The sequence below is a fragment of the Dasypus novemcinctus genome, chromosome 10 (assembly GCF_030445035.2).
Source record: "Dasypus novemcinctus isolate mDasNov1 chromosome 10, mDasNov1.1.hap2, whole genome shotgun sequence".
Taxonomy (NCBI): Eukaryota; Metazoa; Chordata; class Mammalia; order Cingulata; family Dasypodidae; genus Dasypus; species Dasypus novemcinctus.
The window spans coordinates 94,479,107-94,502,420 of NC_080682.1; the positions used below are offsets into that span (position 1 = coordinate 94,479,107).

Below are 23,314 nucleotides of genomic sequence, written 5' to 3' on the forward strand. Positions count from 1 at the left end.
ATGGTACCATCCTTCAAGGAGCAGAACAGACTATCTGATGATGGCAAGTTGACTACATTGGGCCTAACTAGTTCTAAGGTCCAGTGATTCATTTGTACGGCATAGATAAATATTCTGAAGCAGATTTGCCTTTTATGCCCACAGGGCTGTATCCAGTGGCTTATTGTTCTTTGGATATAAAACTTTGCACACTTCCACAAACTTACAATTCATGAATATTATCTAAGCTTCAGTAGGCTCTGGAAGGTCTCTCAATTGAGAGTAAAACAAAACTCTCTAGGCCCAATCCAGTTTTTTCCCCTTCTCTGTATCTGATACCATATTCAGCTGCACACTTACATTAATCTCCACTTCCAATAATCTCAAACTAAGAGTTCACTTCCTTTTGAATCCAATCTGTGAGAAGCATAAGTAATGAGAAAACACACACACACATGCAAGAATATAATTGTAGAATATAAGTTAATTAAAGGAAATACATAATTTTGGAGATGAAGAGAAAACAATTGTTGGTGGTGTCAGAAAAAAAAAAACAGAAACAGAGAAAATGTTATTCAGCTCATGATGGCTTAGTTTAGATTCATATTTGTCTTGGCATGTCTCACAGGTTAAAAAAAAGAAAATGCATTAAATTAAATAGTAAGGGAAGAAAGGAATTCTTGGTATTGAGATCTAAATACAAGACTAATAGATGGCATTTCACAGATGTGATGCATCCCTTAACCAAAGAAAACACAGGGTGATATTCATGGTAATATTAAATAAGCATAGGGATAAAATAAGTGTGTGACTATGAATTATATTTTCTGTGTACCAAAACATTTGGGTCCAAATGAAATATTTCTTTTGTTATAGCCTCTAAGAAAAATCAATTTTTTCATCAAAGTTTAACTTTTTCATGTTTTATTTGTTATATTTACATGGAATTTTCTTGTTTTTTAAAACAACTGATTGACATTAAATATTATTTCATTTTCTTATTAATCATATTTGGCTATTTTATTGCCTTCATTTTTTAAGAAGTTTTGGATCATACAATTGTGACAGGGGAGGATCAATGGTAAGGGGTGTCAGGGATGGGGGATATATGGGAGGATATATATAAGGCATATAAATGTGTTCAAATGTTCATGGGGCCTTGTCATGGTGGGTGGAGATTCACACAATAACCAAAGGAATATTAAATTCCCATGCTGGGGAGCTCTGACACATTCTCTGTTGGAATACCAAGAACACCGTGAGTAAAGGAGCAATGACTAGTGAAGGAGGATGATTCATTGATGGGTCCTTGATATTGATGACTGTGCTTATGAACTTTTACTTTTGAAATGGAAACCTAGCCTAGTATTATAGGGTGCCTAAGAGTTACCTCCTGAAAGCCTTCTTTTTGGACAAATGTGTCCCCTCTCTAAGCCAATCTCAGCATGGGACAAGACCCCTGGGGATGGGCCTCCCTCTCACTGAGGGATCACTACCAAGCACCAATTAGCAAAGCAAGTAGAAAAAAACCTTGACCAAAAGGGGGAAAATGTAAAGATAAATGAGTGTATATGGCTAAGAGACTTCTAAGTGAGTCAGGATGACAGAGTTGGATTCAGTTGTGGTTTCCCTACACATGGCTCTTCTGTTCTTCTATGTGAACCTATAATTATTACTAGAGTTGGTAGGCGTAAGTCTAAGAGACTTAAATCTTTGGGCTTTCCATGTGCCAGCTGGGCCTCAAATCTCAACAGAGTTGCAGCCTCTACTCTCCAGTTCATTGGTCTCAACCAGAACTACTAACAAGAAGGTGATAAGGGCCAACTACAAACCAAGGATCCAAGAAAGTCTACAACTGCAAGCAAGAGAATGCCATCCATCAGCCCCAATGGCTCGCAGCCTCTCTCAATAAGAGATGCAGTGAACGTCACCATCCTAGAATCCTCAGGATTGGGGAATGAGCTGTGGAATACAGTGGTCTTACTGGTATTCTACTATAAACTAATTGTGATTCTAGCAATGGAAGAACTTATATCACTGACATGGACACAATGGCCACTAGAGATTCTAAAGGCAGGCAAAGGGAAAAACACATGTAATGAGGGGGCATTGGGAATTGGACTTGGGAATTGTCATGAATTTCACTGCAATGACAGATACAGGTCATTATATACCTTGCCATAACTTACAGAATTAGGTGAGAGAAAGTGTAAATTATAATGTAAACTTTAATCCATGCCCAATGGCAATGCTCCAAAATCTGTTCATCAATTAAAATAAAAGTACTCACTAATGAAGGATGTTGTTTATGTTGGAAAATGTGGGAGGTCTGGGGAGCAGGACATATGAGAATCCCCTAAAATTTTTATATAATATTTGTGTAATCTTAGTATTTAAAAAAAAATAAAAAATAATACAAAAAATGTGATTGACATAAAATAAATCTAATCAACTTATCACTGTAGAAGACCTAAAGTATCCGGTTGATACATGCTTCTTAATTAATGTATATCTATTGGTATGGGGAAACATACTAGGATTAATGGGTCCTTTATGCATTTTGATTTATCTAAGAACCACAAATTTATCTAGTCCAGTAGTACTGACCTATTCGTGAAAGTACTTCTGAAAATACAAATCAAATTTTTAAAAAAATCTTGGTTTACTCATCCTAGAGCTAAAATTGTGGTCAAGGAAAGCCTTCAAAGAATATGAAGCATGAAATGAAATTAGGATGTGAAAACATGTATTCTATATGTCTAACACAAAAGTGAAAGGGTTACCTGGGAATATTGTTACAGGACTTGTAACAATGAAGGTGATTTGACTAATTCCCTGTGAGAATTACTGACAAGCTTACACAGTTTGAGTGTGAATATAACCTGATCTCTAAATTTGGGAAGCAGCAAAATATGAAGGAAATCAATAGATTGGAAAACAAAAGGATCAAAGTGGTGAAGATTCTCAATTATATTTGGTGACTCAAAAGTAAGCTGAAGGGAAGTAGATGTGACTTAAGCAATTGGGCACTTGCCTACCACATGGGAGGTCCTGTGCTTGATTCCTCCTAAAGATGAGCAAGATAGTGAGCTGGCACAGTGAGTTGACACAACAAGGTGACACAATGAGGAAACACAATGAGAGACACGAGCAGGGAATTGATGTAGCTCAAGCAATTGGGCACCTACCTCCCATTTGTGAGGGTTTGGTTGCCAATGCCTCCTAAAAAAAGAAGATGACCAGAAATGGAGAGCACACAATGAACAGACACAGAGAGCAGATAGCGAAAGTAAAAACAATGGGGGGTGGAGTAATAATTTTGTTTTTAAGCAGAAGTTCCACTGAAACTGATCTTTCCGTGGAGTCACTTGTTTCTCTTCCCTCCTAGAGGAAATTCTGGAAAGATTATAGGACTTCTCATTACTATTTCTTATTCATCTTCTACCTCAAATCCTTATTGTTAATACTCTCCTCCACCACAGGAGGTATACTTCCTAAATTTACCAATGTCTCAACATTACATCAAATACTCTTCAGTTGAATATGAATTAAAATGTAAACTATAAACCAGAAGGGGAGATATCAAGTTGAAGGACAGTAAGTGCATAATTCTTTCCTAGAATTAATCACTCTTTATCATGATTAAACATAACTAACTCAACTATCCATAAAAGGAAAAGTTTAATGCAGTTATTCTATTATTAGGTTCCCCTTTCAAGAAAACATATCATGATCCTCACATACAGGCAGCATAAACAACTGCTCTTGGAAGGGAGGAATGGAGGAAGAAAGGAAGGGAGGTTTTTAATTTATTTCTTATCTATCTGCTCTGGTAGAATGTCCACTGTAATGCTAAATAACAGTGGTGACCATTTGCAACCTTATCTTGTTCCAGATCTTGGGGGGAAAGCTTTCAGTTTTTCACTATTGAGTATGATGTTAGCTGATTTTTTTTCCCAAATATACCCTTTATCCTGTTAAGGAAGTTTCCCTCTATTGACACTTTCCAGAGTGTTTTTATCAAGAAAGATCCTGAATTTTGTAGAATGGCTTTTCTGCATCAATTGAGATGATCATGTTGTTTTTATCTTTGTTTTGTTAATGTGATATATAACATTTTCTTATGTTGAGTCACTGTTTTGCATACCTGGGATAAAACCCAGTTGACCATGGTGCACAATTCTAATGTTCTGTTGGATTCAATTTTGTGGTGGATGCTTGCATATATATTCAAAAGAGAGATTGGCCTGTAATTTTCTTTTCTTGCAGTACCTTTATCTGGATTTGGTATGGATATTAAGGTGATGTTTACTTCATAGAATGAGTTGGGTAATGATCTCTCTTGTTCAATTTTTTGGAAGGCTTTGAACTGTATTTATATTAATTCCTTTTGGAATATTTGGTAGAATTCACTGTGAAGACATTCATCTGGTCCTGGGCTGTTCTTTGTTAGGAGGTTTTAGAAGACTGATTAAATCTCTTTACTTGTAATTTGTCTATTGAGATTTTCCATTTATTCTAGAGGTAATGCAGGTTGTTCATGTCTTCCTAGGAATTTGGCTTTTATATTCAGGTTGTCTAATTCATTGGCATACAGTTGTTCATAGTACTCTCTTGAGACCCTTTTTTATTTCTGTGTGGTCAGTACTATGCCCCCCTTTCATTTCTGATTATATTTACTTGCATATTCTTTCCCATTTCTTTTTTCTTTTTCAGACTAGGTAAGGATTTGTCAATTTTATTGACTTTTTTCAAAGTGCCAACTTTTGTTTTTTAATGCTTTCCATGTTTTTATTCTCTATTTCATTCATTTCTGCTGTAATCTGTGTTTTTTTTTTCTTTCCTTCTACTTGCTTTGGGTTTAGTTTACCATTCTTTTTCTAGTACCTCCAGCTGTGATCTTCAGTCTTTTATTTTAGGTCTTCCTTCTTTTTTAAAAAAATTTTTGAAATATGTTTTTATTACAGAAGTCACGAACTTATAAAACAATTATGTACATGTGTAGAATTCCCATACAACATCCACTCACCAAGACACCACATTATTGCAGAACATTTGTTACAGATTAGGAGATAATATCATCAAACTATTACCACTAACTAGGGTTCACAGTAGTTTTTGGCATATTTTTTCCTTTCCCCCTACTATTAATACAGTACTTCCTTGCCATTGATGCAAGAATATTACAGTACTGCTATTAAAGCATTTAGGGCTATAAATGTCTGTCTCAGTACTGCCTTCCCTGTATCCAACCTAAGTTGATAGGTCGTGCTCCCATTTTCATTCATCTCAATATACTTACCAAATTCTCCCATAATTTCTCCTTTGACCCTCTGATTATTTAAGAGTTTCTTATTTAACGTCCATATATTTGCGGATTTTCCAGCCCTCTACCTGCTATTGATTATCAGCTTCATTCTATTACAGTCAGAGAAGATGCTTTGCATAATTTCAATCTTTTAATTTATATCTATACTTGTTTTGTGGGACAACATGTGGTCTATCCTGCCAAAAGATCCCAGTGCAGTTGAAAAGAGTATCTTGCTCATTTGGAGTGCAGCTTTCCATACATATTTGTTATATCCAGTCCATTTATCATATTATTCAAGTTATTTTGTTTCCTTATTGATTTTCTGTCTAGATATTCTATTGATGAGAGTATGTATTGAAGATTTGTTTCAACCCCTTTGAACAGTTTCTCAAAAGACTATGTCTCTTCTGAAGATTTAATTTGATCCCTTGTTTATTCAGTTTTTTGGAAAACTTTTAACAGCATACTTCCTAATGAAATTATGCTTTCTAAGTTTTTCTATCTCTCAACATTCTATCATATCTTTCTATCTCTTAATATGACTTCTAATTATTTGCTTATGTCTATGAATCTGATTATTTTAACGTGCTATGTCTGAAAGTAAGTTTCTCCTTTTTGACTAGGGTTTTATTGTGGATTAGCAAAGAAAATGCATTTAGAATTCATGGTAATATTGTTGTAAGCACACTGATAAAATACGATTTTGAAACAAAGTCATATTTTCTTGTGTTCCAAAACATTTGTGTACAAATGAATTTTTTTCCTGACATTAGAGCCTAAAGTAACAACAAAAAAGTCAACTAAATTCTTCAAATCTAACTTTATAAACCTTTTATATGCTAATGTAAATTGTATCCTCTCAATTTTTGTTTTTTATTAATAACTTGTTATTGAAATTGAAATTAGGTCTAATCAATTTTACACTTTTGAAGAATTAAAATGTTGGGTTAGTACATGATTCTTAATTAAAATATATCTATGGATTTTGGAGGGACTGATTAGATTTTATGACTCTATAATAATATTCAGTAGCCTAATCACAAAATTCTCTAGATGGGTTGGTATTCACCTATGAATGAAATTGTTTATATACTAAGAAAGCATATAATAAAGTAGGAAATAATATTGATTCAGTTCTCCTAAAGGTAAATAAAGTGGTCGGGAGAGATTTTCAAAGAAAATGAACCATGAAATAAAGTTATGGTAATAAAATGTGTACCCAATAAGTCTGGCACAGAAAGAAAACCTTGGCAGGGAATAGTTTTATAGGAGATGGCATAAGAACTGACAGAGTTTTGTGAGTAGATGGAATTACTGATAGGCTTGGAGAGTTTGAGGGCAAATACAACCAGATCTCTAACTTCGGGAAGCAGCAAAGACTGAAGGAAATCAATAGACCAGAAGACTTAGGGACTAAAATGTTGAAGAGTCTAAATTTCATTTGGTGAATCAAAATTAAGCTGAGTAAGATCTTCAAGAACCGCTGAAGGTGATCTTCCCTCTGAGTCTACTGCTTCTCTTCTTTAACAGAAGAAATGCTAAAAAGAGCATTCCTTGCTTTTCAGTTTTGCTTATTTTTGTTCTAGCTCAAATCCATTGTGAATACCCCACACTATTGAAAGTATATTTCCTAAATTTTTCTATCTCTCAGAAGGTATTTAATTAAATACCTTTGTGAGTTGACTACATATATATGTTTTAAAACCCTAGATTGCATTAAATAACTATTTCAATTTCACATAAATGAAAGAACACAAAAACGCAAGTCAATAAGTTATGGAAATATTATTCCTAAAATTTCCATCATGGCACTTTCAACTCATTTAATTCTGAATTGTAAGTCAATTGTCCCTCTAATGTTCACAAAAATACACATATGAATACAAATTAGTTAAATGACATAGTCAAGGTATCCTTACCTAATGAAAAAAATGAAAAAGAGAAAAAATGCTTAATCATATTTATATCTCACAAAATTAAACACCGTGTTTTTTAACCTTTAGCATTAATATAGTACCAACTTGTTTTTCCTACAGAAACATTACAATGTTGTTGTTAACTATAATATATAAATCACATTAATTATATTTTCCAATGTTCCATGATATTCTTTATATCTTGTTGTAACTGAAAATTCCTGTATTTATATTATTAACCACAATCCTCATCTACTGCCAAAATCATTGTTTTACATTCCTGTATTATCTGCTGTCCTCCAGATAAGATTCATCTCCCTCAAATACTCTTCTCAGTCACAATCATTTCTGTAGATCTTCAGTTTTTGCTACATTCATTATAATGACATTTAAACTTCATTGAAGTTATTTTTTAAAAGCTTTAGAAACCAGAGGGGAAAATATCATGTGCAAAGTTAGCATGTGCATAGTTATTTCTTCTTTGGTGTAAATATTTTTTATTTCATTTTATTTTTAAAAGAACTTTAGATTCTATAAATGATACATCAAAAATAAAGGGGAATTACCACATAATGCTTCCCTTGCCCCAACCACATTTTTCACCATTAACATCTTTCATTAATGTGGTACATTTGTTACAATTGATGAACACATAGTGAAGTATTGCTACTAGTCATAGTTTACATTATAGTTTACACTTTCTACCACACATTTTTATAGGTTCTGACAAAATGTATAATGGCCTGTATTTGTCATTGCGATGTCATTCAGAACAATTCCAATGTTCCAAAAATGCCCCAGGTTGCTAGTTATTTCTTAGGATTTATCACTCACTACCATGATTAAAGATATACCAACTCACCCCACATATTAGGATATATTTGAAGGAAGGTATCATGACTACTGTTCACTTGTTTGTTTACATTTTTGTCCAATAATTTTGTCAGCATGATTCCTCACACATAGGAAACAAATAACAACTTCTTTTGAAGGAAGTCAACTCAGGAAGTCAGAAGGGAAGGGAGAAAGAAATAAAGGGTGAAGAGGTTAGGAGGGATAAGAGAGGAAAGAATAGGTGCAATATGAGGGCATTTTGGGGACATTGCATTTGTTCTGCATGACATTGCAGTGACAGATACAGACCCTTGTATATTTTGCAATAACTTACAAAATTCTGTGGGACAGAGTAGAAACTATAATATAAGCTAGTATATGACTAGTAGCAATGCTTCAATATGGGTTCAATTTTAACAAATATGCCACACCAACGAATGATATTGTTAATGTGAGAAAGTATGTGAGGGGAGGGAGTGGGGCATGTGGAAATCTTTTACATATTTTTTTAAGTAGCATTAATGCAATCTATAGTTTCTCTAACAATTAAAAAAATAATTTTAAAAAAGGAAAGAAAAAGAAATAAAGAGTGGGTTTGAGAAGTTATTACTAGAAATTTCAACAACCTGGAGAGAGCTCACATGCTAGGACTCAGAGAGGTACACTGGGATTGGTCACACTCAGAGTACAACTAACTTCACTAAAAGAATTTCAAGAAAATAAAACTGGAAAAAGTGATACTGCTGGAGTCCAAAGAGCAATACTGTGTATCATAAGAAGGTATTTATGAAAACAGAATTCTTTCAAGAAATACCGAGAGAATAAAGAGTTAGGAAAGATACTGAATTGATAAGAATGGGATTTTAATAGGAAAACGTGTGTGTTTAAGTAGCTTGAGAGGTTTTGTGAACAAGGAGAACAACGACGGAACTCAACTAATTAAAAGAAAACTTGTGTGCTGGAACTTCTCGGTCTTTAGCCTGTGGGAAAATATAAGGGGAAAAGTGTGGAGATTTCCTCATATGTCGAAATTACTTCAGAGATTTAAGCTTTACAGATAAACCCAAGAGGGCTGATTTAAAATCTACTAAATCCCAGAGCATCCTGGGAAGAGACTAGAAAAATCCCGAATCCTGAGTTCATAATTCCTCCTCCTTCCCAAAGAATCACTGAAGAACATAGAAATAGGTGCTAGCAGCCTTGTTCTCCAGTTTGTACTAAATAAATTTCTACTTTATCTAAAAAGGCTACAGACCTTGCTAGGAGTTTTAATGGAGAATGAACAATCGAAAATAACCTAGGGATCTATGGAAGAAGATTTGCTTGCAGCGTGTTAACAGCTACCCAGGAGGATGTTCAGAGTGTAGTTTTGGCAGATGGCTTTACCACCAAATGCCTTTAAATTCAAGGGATTAATTGAAAGAGGAGGCATTGCAGAAAGCAAAAACTGTAGGTATGACTCTGGAACCCCAGGAGGAGAACAGAATTAATGAGTAGAACATATATGAAAATGGACAATATACTTCATGACTCTGGTAAGACAAAAAATAACTCCCAAAAATCATCACGGAATTAGCCTCACTATGTCAACTTCATGCCTTATTTTTCATTGCCAGTTCTTCCATAATAATCACTTCTTCCCATTAAGACTGTATTCATTTGCTATGGACTTTCCCCACTTGTCACTCAACTCCTTGTAACATTCAGGTGAGGATCACATCAGTCTCTTTCTTTGAAATATGTCAAACACTGTGATAACTCTTAAAGGATGCCTATTCCAATTCTGACTAATGGTGGAGGAGAAAATCTTTGTTTTGATTAGAAAAAGTCAGTGATTTGTAGATGGGCAAGTCACAGAATTGAGCATGGGGGCTTCATTGACAGAAAATCCTAAACGCAAACTGATGGATAAATCTTTCCTCAGAAAATAGAGCCTCTTCTGACTCCATCATTTCATTTGAAACTGAGCAGCATTAACCAAAGTTCCTTCCTTTCTTATTGGTGTATTGGTAATATTCAATATGTAGTTAATTTGTTTCAGACCAAACTGAGATGATTAGAACACAATATATTGAAGAGTGAAAGAAAGAATGAAATAACCCAACTATATTCTTCACGGAGATGAAATATTTCTCCAGTGATGGTTAGGTTAGGACTTCCTTGATTAAATATCTGATTTTAAAAAGTGGTTATAGTTAGAGAAAACTTAGAAAAAGGCAAAAGCCATGGTTTTTGAAAATTCAGTTTTCAGTAACGTTGAGAAGTGATTCTTTTTACGTATTTTCTTCTGAAGCATTTTCAATTACCTTGAATTGGTTCTGCCTAGTTCAATATTGACTCCCTCTAAGCAACTTCCCTAAAGAGACCTATGGATGAAATAATGGGAATCTGAAAGAAGTGTAATGCATGGTCTGAGTATTAAGCCAATAGTGCACTTTTAATAAAGTAACCAAAACTTTCCAAAAATAAAATGAAACAAACTTTATTTTTTCACAAAATTACTTAATGCCCATGCTCACAAAATTATTCAAGGTTTCTAAAGTATCTGTATTTCATTAAAACTGATGTGCCAAAATAGGCCAAATCTAAGGCTAATGGTAGTACTGAGGTTTAAAATAAGAAACGGATCCCTATTCTGGCTTAGTTGCCCACTTTCCAATAGTTTCTAAATATGCAATTCTCCATGAATGAGTCCTCTTGCCTCATACACTGCTATTGCTCATTCCATGCTATCCAGAGGTAGTTTTCCTCTACTCATTGCGCAGTATGGATTAAAGAATTTCAACTGTCTATGTCTACTTTTTTAAATAGGCCAATAATTTTAAGGACTACATGGGTTAGAACTATAGATAAAATGAAGTACAGTCTAATTAAAATTTAAAATACACCAGGAAACTCTGACCCAAACTAATCAAAAGGAATTGGTCTGAGATTTATTTTTATTGAAGCCTCTTCTTTCAAATTCATTTCAAGGACATCCCATTGTATATTGTTATAGATGATATATATATATATTTACAGATATAGATTTATAAATGTGTTAGACTCTTGGATATCAACTGGTCAGAGCTTGGAAATTTGCAGTCCCAGACTGAGAATCACTGGGCTAAACACAATTGGGAATAACAGATTACAACAGGAATGGCTAGATTGTGGCTTGGGGATAGGTTCAACAAAATGTGTTTAAATGCAATTTCCAAACAAAATGAACACCTCTAATTTTTCTTGGTCACAGGTCTGGAACAAAATTAACATATATGTTAACAGGTTTGTGGTATGCCCAAACGATTTTGCTGTGCTACAAGCAGATGTACTGCCATGCACATAACATTTTCTTACGGCACAATGATGGTGAATGCCTCCACTGAAAGCAAAAATGTTTCTTACGGATCTGCTTTTTCCATCATTAATATGAGTGAGAAGAATGATATGATCTAAAAGTTGTAGCAAAATCAGACATACTGACTAGTCTGACTTTGAATAAAAATAGGAAGTAGAAGAGAAATTTCAATGCTGACAGGAAAAAATTATTTGGCTGCAATAGGAGGACCAAGGGAATGATGCCCATTTCCAACATTACAGTCTTCATGCCTGCTGTGTTGACACTAGTAGGGATCCCAGGGCTAGAGTCTGTGCAGTGCTGGATTGGGATTCCGTTCTGTGCCATGTATCTCATTGCGTTGGTTGGAAATTCCTTGCTTCTGTTCATTATCAAATCTGAGTACAGCCTCCACAAGCCCATGTACATTTTCCTAGGCATGCTTGGAGCCACTGACATTGCCCTTGATAGCAGCATAATGCTCAAAATGCTTGGAATCTTCTGGTTCCAGATGTCAGAGATCTATTTTGATTCCTGCTTGCTTCAAATGTGGTTTATACACACATTGCAGGGCATAGAATCGGGCATCCTGCTTGCCATGGCCCTGGACCGATATGTTGCCATCTGTTATCCTCTACGACATGCCATCTTCTTCACCCACCAGCTGGTCACCCAAATAGGAGCTGTGGTCACACTCAGGCCTGCCATGCTTGTAGCCCCATGCCTTGTGCTAATAAAATGTCGGCTTCAATTTTATCATACAACGGTCATCTCCCACTCTTATTGTGAGCATATGGCCATTGTGAAACTAGCTGCAGAAAATGTCTGGATCAACAAGATGTATGGCTTGTTTGTTGCCTTCACTGTAGCAGGGTTTGACCTCATATTCATCACCTTGTCCTATATCCTGATATTTATCACTGTGTTTCGTTTGCCCCAAAAAGAAGCTAGGTTCAAGGCATTCAACACCTGCATACCTCACATCTGTGTCTTCCTGCAATTCTACCTCCTAGCCTTCTTCTCCTTCTTCACACACAGGTTTGGTTCTCATATTCCCCCTTATATCCATATCCTCTTTTCTAGCATATATGTGCTGGTCCCTCCATTTCTCAATCCACTTGTCTATGGTGTAAAGACCAAGGAGATCCGCATTCATGTAGTCAAAATGTTCCCTTTGTAAAGTTCACATTTTCAATATATTCTTTCATTCTTCTTTGTAAAGAAATCCATCTTTCAAAATAAAATAAACATCAGATTCCCTGAATTCTTTGATTTTTCACTTAATTTTTTGCTTTAAATTCCTACTCTAGTAGCTTGTTTATATAACAGTGTATTCCATGTTAGTTATTTTTTAATTATTTTATATCCTACCTGAGTACTGAAAGAGAGAAATGTGGTGAGAAGAAAAAAAGGAATATGTATTTTCCTTTTCCATATTTTTTAAGACCCTGCTTGAGTTTCATCCTCTAGAATCCTTCACCAGAAAGATTCATTAATTATGTCTATCTCACATTAAATTTGAAAAACATCTAAAGTCATTGCTCTAGAGTTCCTAGATACTGAAGAAAAGAAAGGAAAAAAAAAAAAAACTTTGTCTCTCTTTGTTCCTGAATCCTAGACATAACAACAAGTAAGGGGAGAATATTATGTTCTTACACAAAATATCTTTGGGAGGCTGATGAAAATGAAATAATAAATTCTAAAATTTTAAAACTATATCTAGAGTCATTCAGGATGCTATAGAAACAAAGTTTATGACAACTCATATGTTCAATTTCCACATCAGTAGTTTTTCAATATCTATACCATTTACTATTGTATTAAATCAACAAATGTTTTCAAATTCCTACAGTATTGAAAATATTTCTCTAGAAAAAGTAATACAGTAGTAATTTCCTCACAGTGGTTATGTTTAATGAGCTAGTGGACTTAAATCCCTGAAACAGAAAAGGGGAGAAAAGAGTAAGGATATGACTGAAATAAGAAATTAGCAAAGAAAATGAACTACCAGAATATAACGGAAGTAGTCAGGAGAACTGATTTTATTCTATTTGTATACTTTTCAATTAGATAGTATGATTCTGGAAGCATACATTATGAGTGCCCAAGACACTAATGACAACCATGCTGAAGTAATGATTTTGGAGAATTAACTAGAGAATATGGATTAAGGGAACTGCACTTTTTTTATTCCAATATGATTTGAATGGAAGGTAAAATTTGGGGCAACAATGAAAATACAAATATGAAGAATATCCTTGAAGAGTGTGTAAAATTGATAAGACTTTATACTGATAGGCAAAATTTGGTAATGCGATAAGTCTGTGAGAAAGTTACTTGTATGTGTGTTTGTTTTCTCTAGGCTCTTAGCAGCACAGTCTTTCAGTAGATATAAACCATGTGCTTTTAAGAAAATCAAGGTTATCAGTGGTCAATGATATGGAGTTGTTCATCTAAGATGAATGACCTGAGAAATTAAGATTAATGGGTTGTTTTTGAAAACTTCTGCAAAAAGGTCATTCTTTTTAAAGATCATGGAAAATATTCACGTGTGCAGATATCCATGCTTTGATTTCTCAAATTCTCCGTTTATGTAAGGTATATTGGACTTCATGGCATGTATCTGGTGGATAATTTTTTCTGTTTGTGGACTGGACCTCATCAGAACCTATGTTAGGATGAAGATTTTATAAATCTAGAGGTTTTCATGAGCATCTTTTGAGACCATTTAAATATCAATACACTTGAGTGATGAAGATGATAGAATTGGACATTAAAATGGTGTTCTTTTACTCAGATACTATACTTTCACTAGGAAAGATATTAAAATAACATAAACAAAATTTCTTATTGTTTTTAGTTAGGGGTCAGCATTAATTTTCTATAAATGATGAAACAATAAATAATTTAGGCTTTGCTGGCCATAAAGCAAAATTTGAGAAAATGATGTAGGTTATTCTTATACTAAAGAGAAAACACATTTCCCGTTAAGTTTCATTGATAAAATTCAAGATCTAATAATATAATGATAATTAAATACAGTATATTTATAATAAAGATTTACACATTGAGAAAAATGGAGGGGTATTTGTGTGTATGTGTGTGTGTCTGTTTGTTTTTTGCTAGGTGAGACTCTAAGCTAGTTCAGGAAATTGAGTGCAAATTTCCATTTCTAAAACCCATTAATAACTATTAAGCCAAAACAGTGGCAGCAGTATTATTTGGATGATTTACTATAGTAGTCCATAATTGGTGAAATTTTAAAATATTTCTAACAATTTATAAATTTAACAGTCCAAGGAAAGTATGTGGGAATATAGGTTATTACTTGAGAGTGTATGAGAAACCAAAAAATATTTGGCCAACTTCATTTAACAGTACTTTAGTAAATATCAAGTCATGAGTTCAGATTATTCAATAACTACAGGCTTTGAATTATCCAGACAAGTTCCAAACTGAAGACTATAAAATGAATAAAAACAAAGAATGTTAATGCAAAGACAAGCAGCAGGACTCCCCACATTCTTATACATTTAGTCCTGTGTAATCATGAAGTAAATGGTGAACATAAACTTCCTTGAAAAAATAAAATAAACTTTGTAAAGAGTTCTTATAAATGATTTATAGAAATAAGAACATTAACCTCCATAAATATTAAATCCATTCACTGATGACTAAAATAAATAGTTTGTCTGAACTCTTAACAATACTGGTTACATCAAATATTTTAACCTTTCATAGACCCATGAAGGAAAGGTGATTTTCCTTTTAATATGCACTTAATGGAAAGTAAAATATTTTTTCTGCCATAATATTTGCACATTATTTCTGTGAAATACATTTGTATATCCTTTGTACAATATTTTCTAATTATGTCCATCTTTTCCTTCTTGAACCTAAAATTTGATGAATATTGAAGTAATTATGTTCAAGATCTTTACTCCTCAGATTTCCCAAAAGACATATAAATGAGTCCCTGACATCTCTTAGTAGGAGTGATTTCATACAAACAATGGAGCTTTATTACTAGTGATTATTGAACCACTTGGGATGAGAGTTTATTCTTCTCACTCTTGGCATTGGCTGTGGGGTGAAGGATCCATAATGTACTAATCTTCTAAGGTTTTGTAGGTGAATCATTTATGAAGTACAGCTTACAACTTTTACCTCATCTCTACCTTTCTTCTTCTTGGGAGAAGAGTTGTGCAGCTGCTACTAGCAAACTCTCATCTTTTCTGTGGGAAGCTCTCCCAAAATCATTACTACCCTCACCTGATGGTTAAATTGGCCTCATTCTGTGGTTCTGATAGCAAGCCCATTTGCCTTTCCTAATAAACTATGTTCTGACATTTAAAAATTATTAAAAATACAGTGGCTATTTGGTCCTACAATCACCATTTCTATGTATAATTTATAAAATTATTCAGAACTGAAGGCAGAAAGCCAGTAACTATTTCTCAGGTCTCCTCACAGACTCTCCATCAAAATCTAGATATCACTGAAGAAAACCTATCAGAACAAAAACACTTGGAGTGATTCACTCATATACAATGATTGAAATGATATTCTTAAATTTTTTTATTAAAAGCTCTCAATTCAAGAAGTCAAATTGAAAATGAATGGTAGGATGAGGTACTAATAAATACCTACCCACCATAGTCTGAGATTCTATGTCATTTAGGTGATAATTCTCAAAAGAATATAGGACAGCAGCAGAGAATAGCAACTATACTAATCCTGTGTGCAAGGCTGAGGCTGCCATTCCCAGAACCAGTTGTAAAAGTGTTATTCATAGCGGACCCAATTTTTAAAAATGAAATATTCTAATGAGGATATCAATGAAGTTAATTCAATAAATTGATAAGATAATTTGGCAAGATTGTAAGATATAAGGTTCATATATGAATTACTTTCAATTCAACACATTAATAATTAGGAACTTTAAAAAAGATTGAATTCCCATTGAGTGTAAACCCACAGCTGCTTTGGAAAGATTTATTTTTCCAATATAATGGGAAAAAAAAGTATTTTAAACTGCAAATACTTACAAAACACTGTTAAGAGAAGTTAGGCAGTACTAAAGAAAAAGATGGCTATTTGCAAGAAAGTTAAGGAAGTGATCAAATTATAACAGAGGGTATGTCAATAGAAGCCAAGATCTCTTTGGAAGGGGCACTCTCTGGCCAAATTAAAGCCAATTTGGTCATCAAAATAATTAAGAGGAACTCAAATCCATCAAAGAATATCAGAATTCATGAGTCCCTATGGATATGAAGGACACCAAAAACAAAAGGTTGAAGGGAAATTGCTCCTTTTAATATAATTCCAAATAATAAAAATGGAAAGAAGTTGGAAGTAGAAATTCACCAATAGAATGATAAAACTAATGGGTGAAATTTTGAGGACAGAATGGTTATTTACACAGTCTAAGAATACTGCACTACAAATTATAAAGTACAAGAGAAGAGCAGCTCAAAAATGAAGAAATTTGTCTGTCATCCCATTTACCATGTAATCAAAACTAAAATCATTACAATTAGTATAAAGAGGTATCATAATATTCGAGGTATAGTGAATATAGAAAGAAACCTCATTATTCCACACAAACACAAAAGAAAACAAATTATGTGAATCTAATCATCAGGAAACCTCAGAAACCCTAATGAAATTCATTCTAGAAAATAAAATCAAGAAAGAAAAATAACAAAACAGGGAATAAACTGTGGCAAATTAAAGAATCTAAAGTGACATAAAGTTAAATCCTTTGCATGATTCTGGAATTCACTCTGGATATTAAAAATGAGGTTAAAAGTACTTATTGAAACAGCAAAACTGCTGCTTAATTTTGAATATGACCTGTAGATTAAGTTATTATTTTATTCAATTTATTGAATAATTTCTTAAACTTAATCATAATATTGTGGTTATGGACTAGACTATTTAACACCTTAGGAATTCCACACTGAAATACTTAGGTATAAATTGATTCTCTATCTCCTTCATACTATACACAGTTCAGAAAATATATCTTTCTCTTGTATCTATCTGTCAGTCTATCTATCATCTGACATTTATAGCTCCTATCATATATCTGTCTGACTCTCTCTTCACCTATTCACATCAATCTATCTATATTTATTATCTATGTTATCCATGAGAAAGTAAAATGGGAGCAAAACATAATTGTGTGCATGTGCAAATTTTATGAGTGTTTCTTATACTTCTTCTTCACACATAGGTTTGGATCTCATATTCCCCCTTATATCCATATCCTCTTTTCTAGCATTTGCATGCTGGTTCCTCCATTTCTCAGTCCATGTGTTTATGGTGTAAAGACCAAGCAGATCCCCATTCATATGGTCAAAATATTCTGTTTTTATAATTCATATTGATTAATATTTTTGTGCATTCTTTCTTTTTGAACAGTAGCCATCTTTCACAATATAACAAACATTGCATTACTTGGGTTCTTTGATTTTTCATTTAATTTTTTTAAAATTTACTAGCATAGTAGTCTTGTTTCATGTTAGCTATCCTTCAAGTTGTTTATATTCTACATGAGTACTGGAAGATAGAAATGTAGAGAGAACAAAAAAGTGAATATATATATATATTTTACTGTATTTTTGAAGACTCTGCTTGAGTTTTCTTCTCTAGAAATCTTCAGAAATATTCATTAATTACATATAGCTCACACTGATGTTTAATACATCCATGGCTCATTGCTCTGAATTGTCTAAGTGCTGAAGAAAGAAAAGTTGTTGATCCCCTTTTTCTGTATCATCCTAGTCAGAACACCAGTTAAGGATGAGTATATTATGTTCCTATGCACAAGCCTTTATGGAGGCTGATGAAATAATAAAACCTAAAAATTTAAATATTTCCATAGTCATGCATGAAGTTACAGACACAAAGTTCTTCACAACTCAGGTGTTCAATCTTCACATCGAAAATTTTCCACAACCTACACCATTTACTATCTATTAATTCAACAACTGTTTTCAAGGTCGTACAGTATAATATTTCTCTAGAGAAAATAGTACAGTAATAATTTCCTGACAAAGTTTGTGTTTCATGGGCTTGTGGAGAAAAAGAGAGTAAGGATGTGTTTGATATATGAAATTAAGAAAGAGAATGAACCACTGGAGTGCAGCTGAATGTAGTCAGAAGAATTGCTTTTGTTCTGTTTGTACAGTTTTCAGTTAGATGGCATGATTATGAAAGCATAAATTATAAGTTGTCAGGGCACTAATGACAAGCACACAGAGGCAGATGATTTCAGAGATTTAACTAGGAAAGGTGGGTTAAGGGAACTGAACATTTCTTCCAGTGTAGTTTGTAGGCAGAATAAAATTTGGGGAGATAAGGAAAACCCAAATGTCAAGAATATCCTTGAAGGATGTGCAAAGTTGATAAAACTTTATACTGGCAGGCAAGATTAGTTAATACAACAAGTTTTTCTGTATGAAAGTTACTGTGTGTGTTTGTGTGTATGTGTGTTTTCTCTTGGGCTTCAACAGCACACTTTCAGTAGATAAAAACCTTTTTTTTCCATTTTTTATTTATCGTTTTTTTTTAAGATTTATTTATTTATTTATTTCTCTCCCCTTCTTCCCCCATCCTGGTTGTCTGTTCTCTGTGTCTATTTGCTGCATCTTCTTTGTCCGCTTCTGTTGTCAGCAGCAAGGGAATCTGTGTTTCTTTTTGTTGCATCATCGTATGTCAGCTCCCCGTGTGTGCGGCACCATTCCTGGGCAGGCTGCACTTTCTGTCACGCTGGGAGGCTCTCCTTACGGGGCGCACTCCTTGCACGTGGGGGTCCCCTATGCAGGGGACACCCCGTATTGCATGGCAGTCCTTGCACACATCAGCATTGCACATGGGCCAGCTCCACACAGGTCAAGGAGGCCCAGGGTTTGAACCACGAACCTCCCATGTGGTAGACGGACTCCCTAACCACTGGGCCAAGTCTGCCGCCATCTTTTTTTAAAAAGATACATAGATCACACAAAATGTTACATTAAAAAAATATAAGAAGCTCCCATATACCCTACTCCCTGCACCCACCACTCCTCCCTCATTGACAACTTCTTTCATTAGTACAGTACATTCATTGCATTTGATGGGTAGATTTGGAGCACTGCTACACATCGCCATCCCACGGTCCTCAGGATGGAGGAATAACATACGGATTAGAGTGGACTTACTGGCATTCTACTACAGAATTGTGGTGACTCCAGCAATGAAAGAAATTATATCATTGATGTGGACACACTGGCCACAGAAGTTGCTGAAGGCAGGGATAGGGAATAAGAGGTGTGATATTGGGGCATTTTTGAGACTTTGGGAGTTGCCCTCAGTGATATTGCAGGGATAGATTCAGGACTTATATATCCTGCCATAACCCACTAAATGGACTGGAAGAGAGTGTAAACTAAAACATAAACCAAAACCATGTCCTTTTAAGTGAGTTAAGGTTATTATATCATGAATGATATAGAGTAGTTCATTCATCTAAGATTAATGACTAGACACATTAAAGTTAATGGACTGTTCTCAAAAACTTCAGTACATATTTATCTTTTTAAAATGTAATGGAACATATTCACATGTGTGCAGACGCCTATGGCTTGGGTCTGGACCTCATCAGTTACCTACATCAGGATGAACATTTTAGAAATCTAGAGGCTGTCATGGGCACTTTTTGAGATCATTTTAAGTATCAATACTCATGAGTGATGAAGTTTATTGAGTTGGATTTTAAAATTGGTGTTTATAAATAAATAACTGTGCAATAATAGCCAGAAATAGCAGCTATATACAGCAGGGAATACAGAGAAAGATGGAGAGGGGAAGAATTTTCTTGTTTATCTGTCTTTTCTTCATTATTATTATTGAAATAATGAAAATGCTCTAATAGTGCTTGAAATGATGAATGTACAACTATATGATTATACCAAATACCATTGGTTATATACTTTGGTTGAATTTATGCTTTATTAATATGTATCAATAAAATTGACTTTTAAAAAAATGGTGCTGTTTTACTTAAATAAGGTAATTTCTTTAGGAATGATATTAAATGGCAGAAGACATAATTTCTTATTGCTTTAATTTAGGGGATAGTAATAATTTTCTGTAAAAAGCCAAAGAATAACTAATTTAGGCTTTGATGGAGATGAAGCAAAATTTGAGAATATTATGTAGGTATTTATATAATAAAGAGAAAACACATTTGCATAAAATTGTCATTGATGAAATTTAAAAACTAATAATGGTAATAGTTAAGTGCAGTATATTTATAATACAGATCTACTCGTTGAGAAAAATGGAGGTTTTTGTTGTTGTTGCTTAGGTGAAGCTCAAAGCTAGTTCAGGAAATTGACTGCAAATTTCCATTTCTAAAAACCATTAATAGCTATTAGGCCACAAACAGTGGCAGCGGTATCATTTGACTTACTTGCTCCAGTTCTTGTATTTGATGAAGTTTTAAAGTATTTCTAACTATTTCTAGTTCTAACAGACCAAGGAAAATAACTGGGAATATGGATATTACTTGTGCAAAAAGAGAATGTAAAACCAGAAAATATTGACCAACTTCATTTAACAATAGTTTAGCAAATACCAGGTCATCAGTCCAGATTGTTCAATAATTGTAGCCTTCAAGTTTTCCAGGCAAGTTCCAAGCTGAAGAATACTAATGGAATAGAGAACCAAGTAAGTCGAGTCTAGGACATGTGGCAGAACTCCCCACACTCTTACAGGCTTAGACCTGGACAATAATGGAGTAAATGGTGAACATAAACTTCCTTGGAAAAATAAAATAGATGTTTTACAGAATTCTTATTAATGACTTTTAGAAATCTGAAAATTAACTTCCACAAGAATTGTAACAATTAAAAAATGGCTAAAAGAATTTGTTTGCTCAAACTCTTAAAAACACTGCTTATAATGAAAAATTTTAACCTTTGAAAGACAAATGGAAACAATGTGGTTTTCATTATAATGTACATTTAAAAGAGAATGAAATATTTTTCTGCCATGGCATTTATACATAATTTCTGTGGAAAACATTTGTGTTTCCTTTGCAGAATATTTTCTAATCTGTGTCCATCTATTCATTCTTGAGCTTAAAATTTGATAAGTAAAATCTGAACTAACTATGTTCCAGATCTTTACTCCTCAGAAATCTCAAAAGAGAAATATTTGGGTGCCACTTATCTGATGAGGGCTTAATATCCAGCATATATTAAGAAATCCTATAGCTAAAAAATAAAAAGGTGAACAGTCCATTTTAAAAATGGTCAAGAGATCTGAATGGGCACTTCTCCGAAGAGGAAATACAAATGGCTAAAAATCACATGAAAAGATGCTCAACATCACTAGCTATTTGGGAAATGCAAATCAAAACTACAATGAGATATCATCTTAGACCTGTTAGACGTGTGGCTTAAAAAAAAAAAAGACAACTACAGGAGTTGTAGAGGATGTGGAGAAAAGGAAATCTTCATCTACTGCTGGTGGGTATGTATAAAGGTGCAATCATTTTGGAGGACAGAGTAGGTTTCTCAGGAAGCTAATTATAGAATAGCAGTATGATCCAACAACCCCACTGCTGTGCATGTACCTAGAAGAACTGAAATCAGGGACACAAACAAATAAATGCACACCAATGATACTGGCAGTGTTAATCACTATTGTCAAAAGTTGGAAGCAACCCAAGTGTCCATCAACAGATGAATGGATAAGTAAAATGTGGTCTATAGATACACTGTGATATTACTCAGATGGAAAAAGGTATGGAGTACTGACACACACAATAACATGGATGAATCTTGAAGACTTTAGGTTGAGTGAAGTAAGCCAGTCACTAAATGACAAGTATTGTATGACTTCACTAATATGACCTAAGAATATTGAGCAGACTCACATAATTGTTCTGTGCCTTTTATTTGAACCAACATTTAGCACTACACCCATTAAATATATGTCCCAGAGACTTAAATCTTCTATTTATTCATATGCCAGTTAGGCCCTAATACTCAGCAGAGTTGCAGCCAACATCTACTCTCTAATTTATTGGTCTCACCCAGGAAAATCAACAATAGGATCATGATGGTCAATGTACATCCCAAAAAACAGTATCTAAACTGTAAGCAAGACAACTCCATCTATCTTCCCCATTGGATCTAAGATCTCTCTCAATTGGTAGCAGAGTGAGCATCACCATCCCTAAAATGTCAAAACTGATGAATGAACAAATATAAGGAAGGAATGCAAATATGGACCGAAGTAAACTATTGTTATTCTAGCATTGGAAGAACTTATAACATTAATGTAAGTAGTTTCTGAGGGGAGAGTGAGGGAAGAATTGGGGCATTTTGAAGACATTGGGATTGTTTTGCAAATATTGCAATGATGTTTTGCAAATATTGCAATGATGGAAACAGCACATTTTATATATATATATATATATAATATATTATATTGCGACGGCTTGCTCGGTCGGTAGAGGTGGGGTCTGGCTGCGTACGAGGGGTCGGTCCAGCTCTGGACGAGGGGTCGGTCCCGCTTGGGACGAGGGGTCGGTCCCACCTGGGACGAGGGATCGGTCCGGCAGCAGACGAGGGATCGGTCTCACAAGGGGTTGCGCGGTTCGGCTGACGGGGTCGCCCGGCGAAGCCGGCGACGAAGGGGTCGCCCGGCGAAACCGGCAACGAAGGGGTCGCCCGGAGAAGCAGGCGACGAACTGGGGACAAGGGAGGCCAGGCCCTTGTCGGGGGCTCTCAGGACTGGAGGGTGCACGGCAGAAGAACTACCGCGGAGACAAGGTAAACACGCAAGTCCACTTTACTGAGGGAGAGGCAACAGTTTTATAGGGGCTGGGGAAGGCTGATTGGTCGAAGCCACGCCCTGTTCTGATTGGTTGCCGGCGAAAGGTCAGTGGGCGGTACT

At 34.6% G+C, this 23,314-nt stretch overlaps 1 protein-coding gene across 1 annotated transcript; it reads left to right on the forward strand.

Moving 5' to 3' along the window:
- The first annotated feature begins 11,600 nt into the window (after window positions 1-11,600).
- LOC101440734 (olfactory receptor 52A1-like) lies at window positions 11,601-12,539 on the forward strand. Its single transcript, XM_004477624.3, has one exon. The coding sequence runs from the start codon at window positions 11,601-11,603 to the stop codon at window positions 12,537-12,539; it is 939 nt and encodes a 312-aa protein (XP_004477681.3).
- Window positions 12,540-23,314: the final 10,775 nt, after the last annotated feature.

What these genes read in the sequence shown, in the direction of transcription:
- LOC101440734 (XM_004477624.3), top strand. Translation starts at nt 11,601, where the DNA reads ATGCCCATTTCCAACATTACAGTCTTCATGCCTGCTGTGTTGACACTA.